The sequence below is a fragment of the Helianthus annuus genome, chromosome 4, assembly GCF_002127325.2.
Source record: "Helianthus annuus cultivar XRQ/B chromosome 4, HanXRQr2.0-SUNRISE, whole genome shotgun sequence".
NCBI classification, from domain to species: Eukaryota; Viridiplantae; Streptophyta; class Magnoliopsida; order Asterales; family Asteraceae; genus Helianthus; species Helianthus annuus.
The window spans coordinates 203,361,027-203,373,964 of record NC_035436.2 but is presented as its reverse complement, the minus strand read 5'-3'; the positions used below and the strand labels follow the sequence as shown (position 1 = coordinate 203,373,964).

General features: G+C 37.1%; 2 protein-coding genes across 2 annotated transcripts; one reads left to right on the top strand and one right to left on the bottom strand.

Annotated features, from left to right (window-relative positions):
• Positions 1 to 1,018: 1,018 nt before the first annotated feature.
• Positions 1,019 to 4,125, top strand: LOC110938052 (serine/threonine-protein kinase RIPK). Its single transcript, XM_022180523.2, has 4 exons — positions 1,019 to 1,508; positions 2,070 to 2,205; positions 2,945 to 3,081; positions 3,344 to 4,125. Exons 1-4 carry the CDS (start codon positions 1,113 to 1,115, stop codon positions 3,953 to 3,955), a joined length of 1,281 nt encoding a protein of 426 aa, XP_022036215.1. The 5' UTR covers positions 1,019 to 1,112; the 3' UTR covers positions 3,956 to 4,125.
• Positions 4,126 to 8,965: 4,840 nt separating this feature from the next.
• Positions 8,966 to 11,582, bottom strand: LOC110938051 (cation/calcium exchanger 4). The gene has a single exon (XM_022180522.2). The coding sequence runs from the start codon at positions 11,013 to 11,015 to the stop codon at positions 9,150 to 9,152; it is 1,866 nt and encodes a 621-aa protein (XP_022036214.1). The 5' UTR covers positions 11,016 to 11,582; the 3' UTR covers positions 8,966 to 9,149.
• Between the last annotated feature and the right edge of the window lie 1,356 nt (positions 11,583 to 12,938).

Here is a 12,938-nt window from a genome sequence, read left to right as displayed (position 1 = left end):
GCTGATGACGCGATAATACTCAAAAAATTCGTTAGTAATCCAAATTTACCGTTAAAAAAATCAAGTATATAACATCTTTAATGGTTAAAAAAGTGTTAGATGGCTTCTTTTCCTTAAAAATCATTCACCACGTGCAAACAAATTAATAAATACCCATTTACCACTTAGAGGAGGCCGGGTGGTGCGTGATGCACCGTTTATCACGCGTGAAACAAACCAAACATCCATCGCCACTAGAATGTTCACGAGTGATGGGCATGCACAAATTCAGTTTCCGTGATGTTTTTAACGCGTGATATTTTGAGGTTGTGAGGGTAATTGTTGGTTGGGGGGAAATTGTTGGGTGTGGTGGTGAGTGATGACCATTGCTACTAAAAAAAGATGTGAGTGATGGAAAAATGGTTGATGACATGACGGAACTTGATTGGATGTTTGTGAGTGATAAAATTTTTGCAAGTGATACCACCCCCACTCCGCTTAGTAAAGTATGTATCCACTCACATCAAAAGGTTTACATTTGTAGAACATTCCACCTTCAACATGTTAGTAAAGAAACGAGTTAACCGTCACTGCTGCTCTAGTGGTGGACTCGAGTGAGTTTTTTTTTCAGGTCTTAAGTTTGAGTCTGGATAATAAGGGTTTCTCATTGAGAGTTTTAAATTGGAGATTTATTGTGCAAGGTGCTCTCTAACACAGACCCAGTCAAAACAACGTATGCTAAACCTCCCAACATTCTCGAATAATTCACACCATTAAAAAAAATAAAAAAAAATAAAGAAAAGAGTCAAAATTTACCCTTAAGGTTACAAAACCATTAAAGTTGAAGTGGTATTAAGTAGACTATTATTATATTATATTTATATTATATTATATCTGCAACATCCAAAAAAACACATTTCACATAAAAACAAAAAAATAAAATATGTAGTTACCTTTGTTGACTATTCTTCATAGCCGTGGCCTCCTTTCCCCACTTCATATTTGTTTATAAATCCACCCTCCATACCATTTCTTCATTTCATACATTTTTTCCTCTCTAAACTCACCACCATAAACCATCATTTTTTCATTCATTTATTCTTTAAAACTTTATTTAATTTTCCTAATTCAAGATGGCAATCAAGAAATCATCAAAATCTTCTTGGTTTAATTGTTTCATGACTCAAGAAGCAGTTCCTGTGAACAAACGAAAACCCGAAAAGAAGCCTGATCATCCCTTTGCATCACAGAAGTCTGCCAAGAGAGTCTCGTATACCGATTTAAGTAGCGCGATGCTACCCGAGGAGTTATCGAATTCTTTAGCCGGATCAAACCTCTATGTTTTCACCCTCCCGGAGCTTAAAGTCGTCACCCAGTCCTTTTCATCAAGCAATTTCTTAGGTGAAGGCGGGTTTGGACCGGTTCACAAAGGGTTCATTGATGACAAGCTTAGACCCGGTTTGAAGGCTCAACCTGTGGCTGTTAAGCTCCTGAACCTAGATGGTGGACAGGGTCATAGAGAATGGCTGGTAAGCAGGGGTGTGAATTTCTGACACAACCCGAAAACATGACATGAACCTAACACGAAATTCGTGGGTTTAGGTTTAGTCTAAACGAATTCGGATCAATTTCAGGTTGAACCCCCGAACCCGTTTGGGTTAACGGGTCGGGTTGGCGAGTTGACCCATTTAACAAATTTATATTATATTATATTATATTTTTTACACTATATTTTATGTCATAAATTAAATGAGATGTGTATTTTATGCCATAATTATAACTTATAAAGTGAAATTAACATAAGATTTTATAATTAAAATATAATTGTGTTATATACATTTGTGTTTTTTAAGTAAATTTTAATTTTAATATATTAATTTCAGAAAAAATAATAAAAAAATTCAGGTTGAATGTGTCATGTTCAGGTCAACCAACAAAACTTCGAGTCGTGTTCGGGTTCATATATATGATATGATTTTCGGGTTCAGGTCGGGTTGAACCCGTCAACTCGCGAACAGGACCCGTTTTATAAATTATTTTATTTAAAGTGAAATGTTAATAAAAAATTAATTGCATGAATAATTTGACAGACAGAAGTGGTATTTCTTGGACAATTAAGACATCCACATTTGGTGAAGCTGATCGGATACTGCTTTGAAGATGAACATAGACTACTGGTGTACGAGTACATGCCACGTGGCAGCTTAGAGAATCAACTCTTTCGAAGTGAGTTCCAATTATTCAATATATTTCTAAATTTAATTCACAACTTATTTCCAGCTTTTTAGTATACATACAAATATATATAATTATATATGTTTGATTATAAAAATTCAAGGATTTGTTAATTTCCCACTTTAGACTTTTTCAGTTTGACAAATAAGATTCCATGTTATTATATAGTCATACTTTTTTTTATTAGATTTGAATCTTTCTTCAAGATTATTTTAGTAAATGGATGAATCAGTCAATCGGTTTATTTTTATATGAGTTAAATGCCAGTTTAGTCCCTGTGGTTTGGACCATTTTACCAGTTTAGTCCAAATGTTTCATTTTTCGCCTGTGGGTCCAAAAAGGTTTCATTGTTGCCATTTTAGTCCATCGGGTTGACTTCATCCATTATTTATGTTAACGAGAAGGGCGATTCGGTCATTTTATATGGCCGAATTTCCTTTCTAGTTAACAGAATTACATATAAAATGACCGAATTGCTCTTCTGGTTAACAGAAAAAATGGATGCAGTTAACCCAGTGGACTAAAATGGCAACAGTGAAACCTTTTTGGACCCACAGGAGAAAAATGAAACCTTTGGACTAAATTGGCAAAATAACCCAAACCACAGGACCTAAAATGACATTTAACTCTTTTTATATTTTTCATGATAGTTATACAATAACTGTTTATCTTAAAAAAGATTATACAATAAGTTGAAAATATATGAATTATCACCGGCTTTGATTTACAGGATTTTCGGTCTCGGTCCCATGGTCCACACGGATGAAAATCGCTCTAGGAGCCGCAAAAGGGCTTGCATTTCTTCATGAAGCGAAACAACCGGTCATATATCGTGATTTTAAAGCATCCAACATTCTACTTGACTCTGTAAGCTCTTAGTTATATGTATCAAGTCTTTGTATAGTACATTTTAAATAGCGGACGTAGAAATTTTTTGCTGGGGGTGCGGATGAGGTGTTTAACCATATTTTCAAGGGGTGCGATCGGGTTTTTTACCTAAAATATACACTAAATTTTTTTTTTCAAGGGGTGCGGCCGCCCACCCTGGCCAAAGGCTAGGTCCGCCCATGATTTTAATGTATGTTCTTAGTACTGAAGTTATTGTTATTTTTTTTTGTATATTTTGAAGGACTACACTGCGAAACTTTCAGACTTTGGTCTTGCAAAGGATGGCCCTGAGGGGGATGATACACACGTTTCGACTCGAGTAATGGGCACACATGGCTACGCAGCTCCCGAATATCTCATGACAGGTCATCTGACTGCAGCAAGTGATGTTTACAGCTTTGGAGTTGTACTTGTTGAACTTTTAACTGGTCGGAAATCAATGGACAGAACACGCTCAAACCGAGAGCAAAACCTAGCAGAGTGGGCTAGGCCACATCTCAAGGTTCCTAGAAAACTCAACAGAATAGTGGACCCAAGACTCGAAGGCCAGTACTCAGAAACTGGAGCCCAGAAGGCGGCTGAGTTGGCGTATGATTGCCTTAGCCATAGGCCAAAGTCAAGGCCAACCATGAGAATGATTGTTGACATCCTCAAGCCTTTAACGGAATTTAACGACATGCCAGTTGGAACTTTTGTGTACACAGCCCCGACCGAATGCAAGAAATCACCCACAGAGAGTCCAAGTAAGGAAGAGCATAAAGATGATAAGAAAGACATCAATGGGCATCACCATCATCAACATGATAGGAGGCATCGCCGGCGAAGTCCACCACAAGACAGGTTTAGGCAGTAACCGCAATACTAGGATGAATTCACCGGAGTAGTTAACAACGGTACTAAATTAGGTAACAGTTAGAACATGCATACCGACTCAGGCGATGCATCGGAATTTATAAATGTACAGATATGTAAAAACATATTTAGTATGTATTGTCTTAAATTATACATTTACTTGTTTATATATTTTCCATACTCGCATACCTGATTTCAATTCTGGCGCAACATATCTATTCTCGTGACAAATCACTATATGTTACGTATGCGAATGTCCGTTTATGTTGGTTCATTTACTTGTGTTTATGTCCATTCATTTATATTCATTTGTTTATGTTCATTTACCTATTCATTTTATGTGGTTTTCGTATAGAAATTATACGTTTTCGACCCCTTGGTTCTATAGAAAATTTTGGGTATATACGTTTTCGACCCCCCGTCGAAAATCTCAAGCTTCGCCACTGCTAAATGCGGTGCTAGTAAAGTAGTAAGATGGTCACCGGGTGCAGCCTCGTGATTTCCTTTTGTATTGCATCTATTATGATTGGGAGATTCGGGAAGTCGGTCTCTTGGACCCATCTTTCTCTACCAATCACCCTGTCCCGCTCGTTGGTCGCCTTCTTTATTAGATCAGGTTGTTTAATAAGCTCAGACATTGCCCATTCCATTCCACAGTTGTTGAGGCTGTTTCAGTTCCACCAGCTATCACATCCTGTAAGATATACACACACACAAGTGCATGTATTAATCAAATGTAGTTGCTAGTTGCACACAATGACAGTTGACACTATCCAGGGCGGGCCCAATGGGCTTCTAAGGCTAGGCACAAAACATAAAATAAGGGCCTCCAATTTAAAAAAAAAAAAATTATATACAGTATGTGGATTAGCCCAATTAGTGAAAAAAATTAAACCAGTTTTTAAATAAAAGCCCCAATTAATGCTATCAATTTTTAAAGAGAGGCACAAAGCCCAATTGTTCCAATTAACGCAATCAATAATGTCTAATCGTTCAATAAGTATTAATTTGACACATTATACTTATTTTTATACACAAAATCTGGAAATATCAGTTCTCAAACTTGCAAATACATATTTTAATTAATTTATTTTTTCACATAAGCATCTTTTTTCATATGATTTGGTGTCCAACTTGCACCAATTAAAGCTAGAAAAATAAATTTTATCTAAATATATATTATATTTTTACAAAACATGTAACTTTTAAAAAAATATTAATATGTCAACTGTAAACTCTCTACTTTATAATTTTGTTGGTTTCAAGCCGGGTAAAGAAGAAGGGTTTTTAGTTTGTATTTTTAGTTGTTGTTTGCATAGCTTTTTTTATTTTTTTTTTAATTTTTTTTTTGTGAAATTATAGAAATTCAAAGGACCCCAACTTTGCTCTGAACAGAAAGACCAAATGTAAAGTTAATTAAAAGTAATATACATACAAAAGTGAGACCGAAAACTTGGTACTCATTAGCAATGTTACAAGTAATAAAAAAAAAAGAAAAAGAAAAATCATCCATCGGTTTTAATATATTGTAATTTTTCAAAAATCTCCCTGTTCTGGAACACAAAAAGAGAGACAGGTACGATAAAGAGTGTTTAAATTTAGTGGAACCCAAAATCTAGATCCTTATCTCAAACTATGGCAAAATCATAAATTAGTTACTCTCGATTTGACACCAGTTTTATAAATAAAATTTAAAAAAAAAAAAACTATGTGTGGATTACACATATGCTACACGTATTCCAATCCTTCGGTTGATGTTGTCTGTTACTCAAAATATCTTTCTTGTTTTCGAATGTGTGAATTACACGTAATGCAGATAAAAGTATAAAACAAAAATGGATGAAAACATATCTTCAAATTAAATCACATACAAGTTACAACAAAACATACCGAAAATGACTTGTGTGGTTGCAAGGTAAAAAAGCCGCTTGACCACATTTGTTTTTCCAGAAAAAGGTGGTACAAACAAGTGGTTTTTTTTTTTTTAACGATGAACTAATAATCCTCTAAATGGGGTACTGTCGAAATTCACCACATCGGGATACACTCACCTCCGAACTGGAGAAAACCCTCACCTAGGGCTGAAGCGCGTGAACACTCGCCCGAAGGCACGACAGTGCGGTGAGGTAAAACCCGCTCAGTTCAAGGATTGAACTAGCGATATCCGCCTACTCACCTAGTCTCCCATCATCATTAGGTGCCACAAAAAATAATAAGGAGAGCAAGAATTAAACTTGGGTCCTTTAGAACACCAAGTACAACCCACAAAGATTCAAGCGTCGTGGCACATTTGAAGCAGGCACGACCATTACTAGCACCAGACGCGCAAAAACCTTAAAATCAGATTATTTTAAGATATGACGTTTGTTTTTGCGATGTGTCAACCGGAGACAACAACCAGACGGCTAAAGGTCATATACAATAATCAATCAATCTTAGTTATCTTTGGATTGATGTAGTTACATCAATCACTTTTTGGCTTCAATCCCAACAGGTAACTGATGTGTTGGTAACAACACGTTGTAATTGTAATAGTTTTGTACATGTTTTAGCGTTTTATCTTGTCTTTTTGTATGGGTTTATTGTACTTATATTGTATCGGTTTGTTTTGTATCAGGTTTTGCAAGTTAAACAGGTGTTAAACGAGGCCTACTGGCCTAGAATGAAGTACATAAGTATACGAAGAGGTTGGAGGGCTTAAAACAAGTGATTCCCTCCGCGACGCGTGGGTGGGAGAAAAAACGGCCGCCTCTTGATGTTGTTTCGCGCCACACGGGGGCGACGCACGTGAGCGGGGAAATGGCCCCTTTTGATATGTAAATTTTCATACTTATCATCCATTTTTCAAATTAGCCATCTATTTAAGTATATGTATATCTTCATACTTGGTGATTTTCTTTTGCTACAATCATGCAAAAAAAAAAAAAAACACGAATAAGTCATGATTGGCCATTTGGCCATAGATCCACATACTAACAAAATCGAGTCCCAATTGCATATTCGCATTTCATAGGGTAGACATATAGATTGGCGCTTCATTTAGGCAGGTACAACAATTTGTCGAAGTTGTAGTTGTGGTCAAGAAGTTGTTTAGTTTACCGAAACCAATACAACATATCATGCGGGCCTGCTTATCAACACTGGCGAAGCTTTATTGGGCCTGGGGGTGTCCCGACCCCACTGGTTTTTCGCTCACAGTGTTAGTTTTACCGAAAATTTCCGGTAAAAAATGTAGTGTAAAATATTGGATTTTTTAAGAGTCCGGGCCCCACCGATTTGGATTTTAAGCTCTGAGTTTTCGTTTTAGCACCGACACTCTTATCAATCAACTCGTGGACAAAAAAATCATTGTCGTTGGTGTTTTATTCTTTTGTTGTTTTGCGATTTCTTTAACTTTTTATTCTTTTGAAAATTAACTCAATCCAATTTTACTTCCATAGTTTTTTACTTCTACCTTAATATAGGAATATAAACAATGGCAATAATTCAATGAATCCAAGAGAAACTTTAAAACAAATCAAAAGGTGAAATCCTAATTGGATATTTGGGGTGTTTGGGATTGCGTTTTTAACCTGATTATTTGATTATTGTGTTTTGAAATCGCAAAAAATCTATTTTGAGTGTTTGGTAAAAGATTAATAAAAAGTGATTTTTTACGTTTTGTAGAGTTCAAAACGTGATAATCCATAAGTAGGTCACCCCTTGCTGCAGGAAAACGTGATAATCAAAAACTGATTTTTTACGTTTTCACTTATTTATTTTTTTGAAATATATATACTTGCCAAACACTCAAATAGTTGATTATCTGATTATTGTGATATCAAACAACATAATCAAATCCAAACAATGTTGATTATCTGATTATTATGATATCAAACAACATAATCAAATCCAAACACTATCTTTCTGCAGTACGTTTTGTTACAGCTAATAATCTGATTCTGATTATTCAAAACGCATAATCTATTTTCAAAACTCAACCCCAAACACCCCAAAATGTGATATAATAGAGGAAGATAGATTATAAGAAAGGTTAAGAAACACAATAATTTTGATCCCTAAAATGTCTTTTTTCTTATTTGTTTAATTAAGGAAGATAGATTTTTTTTTTTTTTGAACGGCCAACGAATCCTCCAAATGGGCTACTGGCGAAATTCACCACATCGGGATACACTCGCCTTCCGAACCGGGGAAAACCCTCACCTAGGGCCGAAACCCGTGAACACTCGCCCGAAGGCACGACAGTGCGGTGAGGTAAAACCCGCTCAGTTCAAGGATCGAACTAGCGATCGCCGCCTACTCGCCTAGTCTCCCATCATCACCAGGTGCCGCAGAAACTAAGTGCTAGGGGCAGGAATTGAACTTGGGTCACTTGGAACACAAGGTCTCTCCCTTACCACTCCACCACTAGCTCATTGGCAAGGAAGATAGATTATAAGAAAGACAATAATTTTGATCTCTTTAATGTCTTTTTTCTTATTCTTATTTAATTGTCATCCACAGTCTTGTATTTACTTCACATGTCGTTATTGTTTTGAAATTTGGACCACTAATAATTTAGATAACTTATAGAATCAATATATTATTATTATTATTATGTGGTAGATGGTAGAAGATAACATAAAGTAAATATGCCCAATCTTTTGGTTTATTGAAGCTTCAACATCTTGTTGATGGTTTTCACAGGAAAGAAGTGTAAAATGAAAGTTGGTATTAATTATTAGTTTTGTGTAAAATTTATATTAGTTTAGATCGCGAAATATCCCCTTTCACATATCGAATTATGAATTCGGTTTTCATCTTCACGTCGGAAACACCGCCCCGTAGGGTGGCGTGGTGGCAAGGGCGGGGAGATCTCCACTGGCGTGAGGCAGTTGTGGTGAGGTGACGATTTTTCATTGGTTGGTGGATTTTGGGTTAATTTTGATTGGTTCTTATTTATCTTATTTTATTATTATTTTTTTTTTTTTATAAAAATGCAATCACATATTCATTTTAGTTAAGAAAATAGTACAAGTAAAACATCACTAGTAGTCTATTATAAGGTAAAACCATCCAACTTAACTATACAAATCAAAGGAACTACAAATGGACTCCTATTTGTAAGCAAATATTATGTATACAAACCTAAACTCTATAAACATAATCTACACCTTTGCGAGACCGTTAATAAGTCATATGTTACGAACGTCTGATCAGGTAGCATTGTCAAGTGATCCAGAACCTATAGACATCCCTAATCGTGTTCCAAGAAACGTCACATAAATCACCATAAGCCCTATCCCAAACGACTTGTTTGGTTGCATACGGTTTCTAGGCAGCATTACTAGCGCCCAAAGCAAGGCGAGTACCAGAAATCCTATGTTAATGAAAAGCCCGACGTCTCCAGACATTGTATAAGATTCGGGCCTGTTTGACCACGACCCAATTAACATACAAATCCCCAAACCAACAAGAGTGTTGAACATAGGGCCGGCGTAGCATCCAGACATGGCTATCTGCACACCTTCACCTCCATGGATCGCGAGTGCAACATTTGACATTAAGTCACCCATCGAGTTACCCCATGCTAATACAGTTAATCCAAGAATCGATGGATTGATCCCGAACATTAGACCAAACGCCACTAATAACGCAACTAACTCGTTAGCTATCATGTAGAACCAGACGATGCTCATAAAGAAACCACCAAGAACCCATGGAAGCAACCACTTTTGAGGTGGTTGGTCCGGTCTGGTGCATATGAATGCAACACCACCAAGCGCACACCCAAGAACCGCTGCGGCTAGGTAGATAAGCCATGTGACTACATGACTTTGACTCTCGTGTTGGGTGTTCCAAAGAAACGCTAGAAGCAATGGTGCAAATGTAACGCTGGCAACCGCATAACCTTTTGACCATCTTTCTTCCTCGATCATGGGAATCGTTAGCCGTCTTGATAGTACTAGTGGTAATTCTAACCATGAAAACAACTTGGACCACGAAAAGGATGAATCTTTATTTCCATGAACCGACGACACGTCCTCGTTCCATCCCCATAGAGGGTTCGAGCCATCTTCTGAACCGTGTCCATGAACCTCCGAATATATCGCAACATTCGAACTCCACATCCAATGTGGAACCTTGGATTCAACCAAATGTGGAACGTCATCAGACGCGGAAGACGACATATCATCGGATTCGAGATCTTTACTTTCAAGATTTTCGGGACCGTCTAATTGAGTAACAGATAACAATGGGACACTAGCGTCTAACTTCAAACCGCCCATTCTGTTTCTAAAAAACTCGTTAGCAGCAACTAACGTAGCGTAAACAACATAGATCGAAACAAACGCGACCGCCCCACCTATACTAACATTCCCAATTAACAAGATTACCGCAAGCGACACAACAGCCAACAGAAGCACACAAACATCTCTAACAAAACACTTCTTATCAATACTCACTCCCTGATCCGCCACACAGATCGAAATCGTCCCCACAACCACACACGTCACGAAAATCGCACCACCCAGAATACTACTCAACCCAACATCCCCATTATCCGTTCCCGCAAACGCCGCGATACTCGCAAACACATCCGGAGCACCGTTCCCTAACGGAAGCAAGGTCACCCCAGCTAACGTAGCAGACAACCTCAACAAATTCGACAACTTTTCGAGCGAACAACAGAAATAATCAGCAGCAGTATTCCCCAAAAGATAAAACAAAGCAGCCAGCCATAGAACCAACACAATGTAACCAACAGAAGCATAATTCTCACAAGAACAGTAAAAGAAATTCAAGTAATTAAAAAACCCATCAGAATTACATTGAGGGTAAGCCATTAAGAACTCACATTCACTTGCAAAACCCTCATGCTGATTCAGTCCAGTACAATCTGGTGGAGTCTTGATAGATAGTCTCCCGGAGCTACTAACAAACCCGACCCGAGTTTTACCCATGGAGCCCCAGTACCGGGTCAGATTGTGAAAGCAAAACACAACAAACACAAGTGTAAAAAGACCACCTCGGATGTTCAACACCGTCCGATGAGAAACTCTAACCAACTGCCGATCCATCTAACACACCAACACCAAGATACCTAATTTAAGACACCCTTTTCAATCTTTAACCCGAATTAACACAATTGGGTAGAATTAACAACACATAGTGACAGATTTCTTATATGGGTCAAGAATCAGAATCAAGATTATCAAGAAACTGAAGAACAAGAAAAAAGAAACCTAATTTAAGATACCCTTTTCAATCTTTAACACAATTGGGTACAATTAACAACACATAGTGGCAGCTTTTTTATATGGGTCAAGAATCAGAATCAAGATTATCAAGAAACTGAAGAACAAGAAAAAAGAAAGCTAATTTATGATACCCTTTTCAATCTTTAACCATAATAAAGACAATTGGGTCAGTATGATCAACAAAAAAACAAGAAACAGTGAAGAACAAGAACAAGAACTGAAAACAGAGGGAGAAAGATGGAGAAAAGGGGATGAATTTAGGGTAATTGGTGTTGTGATGGATGAAGGGGTGGCTTCTGTTTTGGTTTTTGTAAACCGTGTGAACCGATTGAAGAGGTTCACACTTTATGGGAAGGTAGGTATCATCTAGATGGGATGAGATGAGATGGGATAGTTAGTGGGTTGTCATTTTCGGTTAAATTAATGGTGCTGCTGAGGGTTAACCGACAAGTAGTTTCTTAATCATATCAATTTTGGAGATACTGGTAGTATATGATTCTTGTGTATCGGATACGAAGGATTTTTGGAAAGTTATTAATTATCATGTTTTGTATTCGTTGCTATAATTGTCATACAATGGTTTATTAGTGTGTGTGTGTATATATTCATGAATTAATGGTTTATTAATGTGTGTGTGTCTATATATGCATTTTTTTTTTGAATGGTGTGAATTATTTGCGAATGTCGGGAGGTCTAGTATACGTTGTCTTAACCGGGTCCGCGCTAGAGAGCCCCCTCGCACAATAGATCCCCAATTTAAACCCCTCAATGAGAAACCCCTATCACCAAGACTCGAACTTGAGACCTTGAGAGGAAAACTCACCCGGGCCCACCATAAGTGGAACTTAAATACCCGTGGCCACCACTAGAGCACTAGTGATGGTTTTGAAATTTTTTGTAATCGTTTTTTTGAATGATAAACGTTACCTACTTCTAAATTACACAAAATAAATCATGCACTCGGGGTGTTTATCGAATCGAATAATGAATTTTTGAATTATTCGGATCGAAATTTTTGATTTTTTATTTTTTACTTGATTTCGTATTCGATTTGTTTCGATTAGTATTTGAAACTCGAATTCGAACCCATTTTAAATAAATTCGATTAAAAACAAAGTCACCCTAAACAATAGATTATTTTACTTTTATTTTTAAAACTACTATAAACTAATTATATTCAACATAAAGTCGTAGGAGGACTTGAGTTATTTTGTGAAGACTAATTATTCCATTGATTAGTTTATGTTTGGTGGATTAGCACGCCTTTTACATCCAAACTGTAATTAGTTCACTCAATGGTATAAAGGCCATTGACCTCCAACTCAAGTAGTAGGAGAACTTGAGTTCTTCTGTGAAGACTTAAGTTCGATTCTCATTTGGTGCAAAAAAGAAATGAGGCACTGGTGGATAACGATACGAGACCCAAAGAAACCTGGGTTTGATCCTGGAGCCAAACGAGTTTTACCGGTAATTTCACCGTCGTGCCTACGGGCGGGTGGGTTAACGGGTTTTCCCCGGAAGTGGTGGTGGACGACTCGGGCTACTCTTGGAGTACTCCGTTTGTCCAATGGGTGCCCCAAAAGTACTTGGGATTAATTTGTTGGCCGTTCAAAAAAAATAATTAATCACTTACTAGGTTTTTTTTAATAGCAAACGAAACCTTCCATTAGAGCAAAATAAAAAACAAGATCCCCAGCCAGGAGCTGGAAGATCAATACAACCAAAACAGTTCACAGAAAGCAA

Excerpts from the sequence above, each read along its gene's own strand:
- LOC110938052 (XM_022180523.2), top strand. The coding sequence starts at position 1,113 with ATGGCAATCAAGAAATCATCAAAATCTTCTTGGTTTAATTGTTTCATG. Across the intron at positions 2,206-2,944 it reads AGAGAATCAACTCTTTCGAA|GATTTTCGGTCTCGGTCCCA; the intron begins GTGAGTTCCAAT and ends TTTGATTTACAG. Across the intron at positions 3,082-3,343 it reads CCAACATTCTACTTGACTCT|GACTACACTGCGAAACTTTC; the intron begins GTAAGCTCTTAG and ends TATATTTTGAAG.
- LOC110938051 (XM_022180522.2), bottom strand. The coding sequence starts at position 11,015 with ATGGATCGGCAGTTGGTTAGAGTTTCTCATCGGACGGTGTTGAACATC.